At 32.5% G+C, this 10,358-nt stretch overlaps 1 protein-coding gene across 2 annotated transcripts in view; it reads left to right on the top strand.

Moving 5' to 3' along the window:
• Nucleotides 1–212: 212 nt before the first annotated feature.
• The window catches only part of LOC118202313 (cholinephosphotransferase 1-like), a 53,437-nt gene continuing 43,291 nt past the window's right edge, over nt 213–10,358 (top strand). Inside the window, exons 1-3 of one of the 2 annotated variants that reach the window (XM_035374477.1) lie at nt 213–366; nt 1,352–1,501; nt 8,352–8,481. In XM_035374477.1, coding sequence (XP_035230368.1) covers nt 1,359–1,501; nt 8,352–8,481 — 273 coding nt within the window. In that variant the 5' untranslated portion in view covers nt 213–366; nt 1,352–1,358. Of the gene's footprint in view, nt 452–1,351; nt 1,502–8,351; nt 8,482–10,358 lie in introns of both variants that reach the window. The other variant, XM_035374478.2, reaches the window with a different exon arrangement.

Raw genomic sequence — 10,358 nt, 5'->3', positions numbered from 1 at the left:
GAAAAACATGAACAAAAGTGCTCGTAAATACGCTTGCGCTTCTTAAATGTAAGATTTATATAATTTTATCTTATAAAACTGAAAAAGAAAAGTTATCGAAGTTTCATTCAGAATATTCAAAAATGAGGAGGACGATAAGAGAAATGAAGATATGAAGTTTGACGTCATATGTCAGTACGCCAATCGCAAGAGCCACATATGACGTAAGAGAATCAATGAGAAATCCAGTAAAAAAAAGGAAGTACCTTCTTCAAAAGAACCTTGCCTTCTTCATTCCGGCAGTCATTCACTATATTCGTGTGTGAAGGGTAGTGTCAAGTGTGAGAGATAATCGAATTTAAGAGACTTCTACGTACATATCTCGTGGTGATTTGCATTCCCTTTTTCTCAGTTTTATTTTACTGTATTGTGTTTTCAATTTTTGCATGCTTATTTTCTGAGTAATTAAAAGGTTCGTATATTTAGTCGAAATAAGTATTTGGTGGTGATTATGCAAATTACAAAAATTTGTTTGGAGATAATTAAAAATATCTGTATTAATGTTTCATTTGTGTAATGATTCTAAAATATCAGCTGCATTAATTTCAATTAACTCTTTTGTTGATGTCTTCTGCTTTTTGACAATTAATGAGTCAAAAAATAAGAGGGTTATTTTACTATAATATCTGTTGACCCTAAATCTGTATCGAGCCTGAAGATAATTTTAAAACAAAATTATTTCCTTTGTTATTCGTAGCTACTAAAATTATAATTAAACTTGGTGTAAAGAGTTTTTTTTTTTTTTTTTTCCCTAATTTAACTAATAAGAATCAGAAATATATAAAGCTTTGATTCGTATTTCATAAACATGTTAAAGAAACTGACTACAATATAATTATTATGTTAACTTTTACATTCTGCATTGTAAATGCTTCAAAATATGCTTCTTCTTCAAAATATAAATTGTGTTAAATAATAGTCTTAAAGTTATGGAATCATCATTAAATTATATTCCCTTCTAGCTCATTATTTATTTATTTATTTATTTTATTGTTTTGTTTTTTGTTTGTATTGATTTTTCAGTTGAGTTGTGTATGGGACGGGTAAAATATTTGATGATAGTTATGTAGTCAATAATGACAGTTAATAAAAAAAAAAAAAAAAAAAAAAAAAAAAAAAAAGGGGGGAGTGTGTAATGAAGCAGGAAACGTATCACCAGTTATGTTCAAATGTTACCAAAAATTGCCAAAGCCAAACTTGTATCTCTTAACTGAAGACTAACCAGTTTTACTGTATTGGGAAGGAAATAAAAGTTTTAAAAATTTATGGAGTTGTTTTTTTTTTATAGTATATCTAATTTTAAATATTTTAGGAGCATCATGTATTCTAAAGAAATTAAAAAAAGTTCCGAAAGCAGCTCCGGATGGATTCTTCTTCCAGAACAGATGGATGTATTGAGCAAGAAACCATACATTTACAATGCAACAGCGGGATCATTTCTAGAGCTTCTTTTTCTACAGAAGTAAGTATTCTTTAAAAAAATGTATTTATCCTTGTAAAATATATAATCTTGAATAGTTATGGTTAATGTTTGGAATATGGTAACCGGTGATTTGTTGGGTTTACTAACTGGGAGTCCAGAGATGACCATCAGTACTGTAACTTAAAACAACCTAGGCCGATTAAGTTCCATATTTTAAGTAACAGATATATATCTTTAACCTTTTTTTAAATTAATTTTATATAAGTATTTTGTTGCACATTATGCTTAATAACATTTTATAATTTCTTTTACAGTTTATTAAATTATATTAATTTTTACTCTAGTATCTGTTGCATAAATTGATTTTCTTTTTGAAGGTGGTATAATGTAGTTATGTAGGCCTTTGGCAGCATGTGAAATTTATGTGTAATAAAATGTAGTATATTTATAAAAACTAGTTTTTATCTTTTTATAGATATTTAATAATCGTTTTTGTTCACTTTCATACTATGAATAACTTAACCCCTTAACTGTCATGGGCATATATATATATGCCTTGCTCAGCCGATGCGTTAACTGCCACGGGCGTATATATACGTCCTTCCGAACTACTAGCATTTGCTTTGTGCTGCTACCTGTAAAATTATTCACAAAGCTTTGGAATGCAACATCACAATGACCTTGACAAAGTATGCAAAGGAGGATATTATTTCAGAGAAGTGTGGGGAGAGAGGGGTGTGTCTAAAGCAATGAAACTAATGATTGCACGGTATTGTTTAAGTAAAATGTATTTTTTTTTATTCTGTGTCCTCCGCTTTTGTTTACTTTTTATAGCAAGTTCCAGTAATAAAGAAAGATATAATGGATGTTTCAAACCATTTATCTTTTTCGAATTATTTTTTGATGAACTGCTTGTGCTTCATATTGTTACTGAAACTAACCGTTTTGTAGACGAGTATATGAACCAACAGCTTGCAAACGAAAAATCCAGAACAAGATCGTGGCATTCAACCAGTTCAGAAGAAATATATTTTTTTAGGCGTACTGATTTCACAAGGTACAACATTGAAACCTGACTTTACTGGCCTAAAAATGAATTGATTGAAACTCCATTTTAGGGATCTTTTTATTATAAAAACATCATTTTTATTATACTTACAACTTTTTATTATACTTTTACTCAAAACATTAAATTTTGTGCTTTCATTTTTTCTTTTATTCTTTATTTTGTGAAAGTAAAGTACAAGTTGCACTTATTTTCCCTCAAATACATCGCATAACTATGCGCGCCTGTGTGCAATGGGAAATGAATCCTGTATGTTTTCCGCTGCAGTTAAGGGGTTAAAAAGTTGCGAGCTAAATGTAATCAGTAAAGAGTTTTTCTTTAATGTGACTTTAGCATTATGATTTGCTTTGAAAGAAACAGAAGTTTTGCTGAAAAACTTAGAACTTCACTTTTGGAAATACAAATAATTTATAACAGACACAGAAAGGATATTTTAGGCGAAAATTTATTGGCATTGTGTAAACTTCTTTGCCAACAATGAAGTTACTGTATATCTGCATCAGTGTTGATAGTTCTGATGATGTTATCCTTTGCCTGAAGAATGTCTGAAATAGTTAAAAAATGAGTGCCATAAAATGCCTTTTTCATTTTGGCCATCAAATCATTGTACAGACTTGAATCCTGCGATACAAGTATGGTGGTTGGTAGAATACTTCTGACTTTCCTCAAATAAATTAGCCATGAGTAAAATAAATTAGCTATGTGCACCCAGGTATTGTCTGGCAAAATGATGGAAAGATGCTACAGAAGGTGTTGCTACTTCTTTTGTAATGGTGGATGCAATGTCAAAAATGAGCAGTAGCATTGCATTTTGTTAGTTTGTTCTGAGATATGTTAGAGTAATAACCCTTGTATTGATACATGAAAATCATTGTAATCTTCACCATGCCAAGGTTCCAATAACTTTTGATTTTCATGGTGACTTAATGCCTACTCTTTTAATTTGTGTTTCAGTTTAGTTTGTATGATCAGTTCAGATCTCATCCAGGTAAAAGTTTACAATGATGCCTTTTTATTTTTGGCAATTTTTATGATATCAAGAATGGCGTCAAAAAGAAATGTTTCCTCGATGGCTGTTGCCCAAAACAACACCAAAAACTTATGTTATGAAAATAATAAAAGTACTCGCCTTGTGTATTCTTGGTTACATCTCATCAGTCTCGTTGTCAGCATCGAATAACTGCTATGCATACATTTAATACTAATATTGATCCTCCTCCTCGTGATTCAATATTGGTGATGCCACATAAACGCTGTAAACTAGGAATAAAAATGTTATCCAACGACTGTCGAAGCCCCTGCTTGCAGAAACTCGCACATAATATGGCGTGCCCTCGATGGTACTGGTATAAGTATGCTTGCCAGACTTCCCGGTTTTCACAATCAAGGTGTCCTGGCCAGTTTACTTCTCATCCCGGTAAAAATTAAATTTGATTTTATAAATGACCAAAAACTTCTAAAAATAATTAACTGTGAAGTATTATTTATGATAATTACTTTGTCGGTTATCTCTGTACTGTATGAAAGGTCAAAACTGTTGAAGAGTGATGATCTGCCAATAAATAATATTGTCATCGTATCGTCTTGTCTCGCTAATCGTGACCATGCGCAATGCGAGAGGCTTTCCGGCCGAGTCCAACATTGGGCACTAAGTGGTGCAGCTATAGGGCCAGAAAAGATTTCCCTGCACGTTACACCCCGCTGTGTGCAATAACATTGGACTCGCCCACCTTGGCACTAGATAAATCAGTCAGTTGTCAGTCCCTGTCGGTGGTGTCTCTTATGTTAGAGAACTAGCACTATTTTATTTATGCTTTAAGTTAAAATTTATGCTTTCTCTGTTAAAATGCCAAAACAGTCGTGTAAGTGTACCGGGGATTTACAGAATGAATTCCCTTTTTTGAAGAAGGTTATGTACTGGCAATCAGGATCAAGACGATAGTTAAATGTTCACATTGTAATTCTGAGTTTTTGTTGCTCACGGTGGTCAATACGATATAAAAGATCATTTTCAATCCAGTAAACACAAAAAGAGTTTAGCGTGTGCTGCTAGCTTATCAAAACTTACCAGTTCTTTTAAGACTGCGAGTTCTAATGATATAAACTTAGCAGCGAAAGAGGCGACCTTTGCTTACTACACAGCAAACCATAGCCTAAGTTTCAATTCGAATTCTTGTTCATCAAAGCTAATTTCTAAGTTTTCTTAACCTAAGTTCTCACTCTGAAAAACTAAGATTGAGAAAATAGTTTTAAATGCCATAGCTCATTTAGCTCAAGAAGAGTTTAAAGAAGACTTGACCAAGTCAAACTACGTATCTGTAAGCATGCATGCATCATACAGAAAGGATATAAAACTTATGCCAATTATTGTGCACTGCATTATTCCTAATTCAGGTGTGCAAGTAAAGCTGTTAGATTTCAAATGTGTTTTGGGTGAAACATCTGAAATTTTTACAAATTACTTATACTCTGTCCTGCTGCAAAACGATTTGAACAGCAAAGTAGTGGGCTTTTGTGGAGATAACTGCAACACTAACTTCGGTGGTGTGAAAAGAGCAGGGCAAAACAATGTTTTCTATCGACTCAAGAATAGCCTAAGATGAGAAATCGGTGGAGTCGGATGTGGAGCACACATTGTACACAACTGTGTGCAAACTGCAGTAGATAGTCTCCCAATTGATATTGAGGCTTTACCTGTGAAGATTTATAAATACTTTCCCATATGCAGAGTCCGTGTAACTAAAAGAATTTTGTGAATATACCGAGATAAAGTACCGTAAACTGTTCAACATGTGAACACTTGGTTTCTATCAATGATGCCCGCACTGGAAAGAATTTCGCAGATTTTTGAAAGTCTAAAATTGTTAGACCAAGAAATGTGCCCATCAACAATAAAAAAAAACTTGTTTACTGATTTAATGTGCGAGCTGTACTTGTGGTTTCTCCACAGATAGCTTGCATTTTTCAGGGCCATTTTGGTAATGGGAAAAGATAAGACTACAGCTTTTGAGGTTTCTGAAACTCGTAAAGTTTTAAAAAGAAACCTGACAGAAAGAAAGGCTTCAAACTTTACCCCTATGGGTGCAAAGAACCTGACAGGAAGAAAGGCTTCAAACTTTATCCCTATGGGTGCAAAGAACATGACAGAAAGAAAGGCTTCAAACTTTATCCTATGGGCGCAAAGAACATCTGCAGGAATCTAGACGAGCAAGTGCGTAATAGTGTGAAAGAATTGGATGGCTTTATGAAAGATGCATTGCATACTTGGACCTCTGGGAGAACAGTTTTGGAAATGCTGAACAGTTTTCTTGGCCAATTTGACCAAAACAAATGCTGTTAAATGGGAAAATGCTGAAACTTCTGCTGAAATGATTAACAGCAGTCTTCTTGATGTACCTGATATACAAATAAGTACTTATCACCTGTTTGACGAAGTTGTGCTTGCTATGGAATATTTGCAATCAAATTGGAAATGGTGGAAACAAGAAGAGTCCACCAGAGATGTGATTACTTCAAGTGAAGAAAAATGACTGGCTGTTTGAGGCTCTGGCTTCAAGGAGAATCACACAGTAGTCTCCAATCTAATCAGGGTTGTTGAGTATGCCATCTGCTTACCTGGGATATCAGCACCACTTGAGAGAGTGTTTTATTTGATGAACAACGCATGAACTGTTGATAGGGGTTTGATGAAGGAATCTACGGTTAAAGGCTTGATGACATTAAATTTAATAACATATTAGCTTGCAAAGATTTGTACAACAAGATTAAAACCAAAAATGACTTTCTAAAAAAGTCCTAACCCATGAAAAGTACATTTAAATATTGTTCAAAATTTATAACCTCCTTTAAAGTGCTTTTTCTTACTTAAGTAACTTATAAATATCAGCATGCAATAAACAAAATGTTTAAATTTATATGCTTGTGATGGGAGGGGGCATTCCGGTCTCCTGATTGAACATTTCTGAAATCTGGCAAGCCTAGGTATAAGCACCAGTTTCTCACGAGAAACCCACTCATAGCCATCCAGTTGATCCTTAAACTTGACCAGATGCATGTATTTCATATAAACTTGACATTCACAATGAGAATGAATTAAACCTTCATTCATATACATACTTTACTTATTAAGCTTTCTTACACTCGAAGTTTAGTAATTTAGTCATGTAAGAATTTATGATAGAATTAGTTCCACCATAGCTTGGTTTTAAAAGTTCAAGATATGATTTATAGTTTTTCTCATTTAATTCAAAACCAGCAATAACAAACATTATATACAGGGCCAGAAAGGAATTTAAAATATTGGAATTTCTCCATTTTTGTAAGAGAATTATTTTAAATGATTGCAATATCAAAACAATTTAAGAATTCCGTAAATTTGCTATAATTGCCAGGGAATCAGGAAATTTCTAATTTCTGCAGTTTTGAAGTCATGATCTAATATTTCGGTGTTTTCGTAAATGCTTGATGTTAACTGAAAGAGTCTGTTGAACATTTTCTGCTCTTAATACTTTGATTTTGCTCTTTAGTTTAATCTTGGCAGATAAAATTTTGTCATCATATTCTTCCGAACCTTTTAATTTAAAAATTTTCTGGATTATCTGCGAGTGCTTCCGCCACTAAATCATAGCTTTTTAAAATCTGTTCTGTCATTTCTAATAGTTCCAGTAATTCTGATAGTGAATTGAAATCTTTGGCAGCTTCATCAAGCTTTTGAAGTCTTTTAACTAGCTTAGTACTAGTATGAATGTTATTTTTCTTTTCAGTTATTTTTGAAAGCTTATGCCTATTAACTCGGAATTTGCAAGTTAAAAAAGATGTTACCTCCACAGTCTGGTATATAGAAATCTGTAACCTGTTCACCAGCTAAGTAAAGTATCGAACTTCTCAGAATTATAATCCAATAATTGCTAATTACTTCCGATATTCTTAGTCCGTGGACATGATACACCGGTTTTGCTTCTGATGATTCGGTATGTCTAATGGTGCATCAAATAGGCTTTCGAAAGCAGCAAGAAAATCTTATTTACCAGGGGGAAAAAATACTCTTCTGTTATCGGGATCAGATTCAGAAATGTATGTATGTATATATGTTATGTATGCATATAACATATGCACTTGTATAAAAGGCAAAACAAATTCAAGTCAAATGTAAGTGTATTTTAAATTAATTAAAATTGTTTGAAATTGAGCTTTCAATGCAGCTCAAAAACTTCCCAGAAATTCCTGGTTTTTCATATATCAGGGTTGGCAACTATAATATGAGGCAAAAAAGGCCTTTCATTCATGTTCAAATCTCCAAATGGATTTGAGGAGTGTCTTCTAATCCTTTATGCATTCTGATAGATCTACTATTTCTCTCTCAAGTGCATCATTTGTTACACAGTATTTGGTCATTAACTTGCTTTAGACTATTCTTGTCAATTCTTGTCAATGGTATATACATATAGAACTGAACATTTATTGTGAGAGTTAGTCAAATTAACATATAACAGTATAAGCAAGAAATGCTGCTATACTATTTCATAGCATGCATATATATGTAAAGAGAGAATATTATTACTACAGTTAAAAGCTTCAAACCTTATATATAAAAATTATTCTCTGAAAATATCAATTTTAACTGGAAGATTGCTATATATTGTAAAAAATTCAATAAAGTTGAAGATTAGAATGAATATTTGAAGTCTATTTCTTTTTTGAAATGAATTTCTTAATTGTAAATGCAAATCGCACATATCTTATTTATTTACAAGTGTATGTTTAACATGCTCATTATTATGCTTACTGTTCTTGTGCATGATTTTATTTTGCTATGAATTTTAGGTTCTGGATGTGGCTGGTGAAATTTGTCCCAATGCGTATAGCTCCTTGTGTTCTAACATGTCTTGGTTTAGCAGTTAACCTTGGTAGCTGTCTGACTCTTTTATACTTTAGTCCTGATGCTAGAACAGAAGTAAGTTGTGTTTTATATTAATCCATTTTTATTCTGAAATATTATTTATGGAGTATGCTTGTTCAAATAATGTAAAATATTAGATCTCAGATTACATAAAATGTTACTTTTTATCTTTTGACCAGATATGGATTTAGTACACTATTTCACTAAAATGACCAGATATTGTAGATTTTAATATATTGTTTCACTTTGGAATATGTCCGTATCCTCTGGTGGAGTATTACATTGAGGACTATCCATACTTCTCCATATAATATTTATTTGTTTTTGTAGAATCAGGGTAGAAGTTGCATAGTGGTTAATTTATCATGTATTTTAAATAAAGAATGGAGTTTTACTTAAGGGTAAGATTGTTGGACTGTAGTAGTTTAATGCACATGTGAATCCCAAAGAAGTTGGCTGCCTATGCTTGTGGTTTTTACATATGTAATGATTAAGAATTGGTTTCTTTCTGGTAACCGCATGTGAGGGCATCTTTCTTAACCACTTGCGCTAAAAAGACGTGCCATGCGCGTCGAGATGCTTTTGTCTCAAACTGTGAGTGACGTGAACACCACGTCGATAGGCATCTATCGCAAAAAGGAAAATAACGTAGTGCACATGTCGCCTAACAACGAGATTGTTTATTTCTTGAGTTAGAGCTCTGGATTGCATATTTCTCGAGTTACAGCTGTGAATTGCAGACGCAGGTCGGCGTAATTGAGACATTTTACCGCTTGTTATATTGTAGCGCACGGCATCGCAACCGTAAAGTTTAGTCATAGCGCAAGTGGTTAAAGAATTATTGCCTCAACTCCTAATTAAAGAATGTTTCTTCCTAATCATTTATGCATAGAAAAAAAAGGTATTTTGCATATTGAAAAACAGATAATGTATTTGAATCATCTGCAGAATTTTAAATATATCACTTGAAAAATATATAATAGTAAAGCAGTGGAGGAAAGCATTTGCAAGGGAATAAAATGATGAAAGAGTTATCTGATAATAAATTATTCACAAAAATATTACATTTGGAAAAGAAGAAACAATAAATTAAATTATGGCGTAAGCCTGAAGAAATGAGATTTCATTTGTTTTTAGTGTAATCATCTTTCTTTTCAGTCTGCCATTAATAATTCAATTGTGCTTAATGAAAATATAGCAGCACAACAGATATTTTGATGACAAATATTTGGGATGTTGAAAAAAACCCACTTAAATGTCAATGTTTCAAAATCTGTAACTATATTGTAGCGCACAAATAATTTTACTCAGCCAATCAAAAAAGAGAAACAGTTCTTGAAGAAAATACAGTCAAAAGTCGTTAATCCGGATTCGTCGGGACTTCGGCGATTCCGGATTATCGATTTTTCCGGATTATAGATCATCAGTTTAAATCTCGTAAGATGGCATGCAGAAATTCTAAAATTAAAAATATGAAACCGTAATTTATAAAATAAAGAACGATTATGATCTAAAGGGTATCAAAATTTAGAAAAAAAAAAGCTTAATATTTGTTTACTTTATTAAACATTTCTTTCAATGTAAGTTGTTTAAGTTGCTTCGTTTTATGAGATAATACTTTCTCTTTAATTCTATAAACAGACATAATTTCTTGTTGAGTTACAAAGTTCTGCTGTTCAAGTCCCGTTAATTGCTGTGCCGAGAATACCGACTAACTTGTCAATCGAAATTTTTTCATTTTCACTAACCTTTCTGTCACCTTCTTCATGTCTTTATCCATTTTTTGCAGCAATTCCACTTTTTGTTTGATGGACATCGGAACATACTTTCGTTTTGTAGATCCTTTGAGAGCTCCAGTATCGGAAATTCTATTTGACATGATCGAAAGTTCAAGTTTACTTTTATAAAATTGCTCTTACAGTCTGCAAAAA

This window comes from Stegodyphus dumicola, chromosome 7 (genome assembly GCF_044657685.1).
Source record: "Stegodyphus dumicola isolate Sdum_Otavi_A_Nest chromosome 7, ASM4465768v1".
Taxonomy (NCBI): domain Eukaryota; kingdom Metazoa; phylum Arthropoda; class Arachnida; order Araneae; family Eresidae; genus Stegodyphus; species Stegodyphus dumicola.
This window is presented reverse-complemented; position numbering and strand designations above follow the sequence as displayed.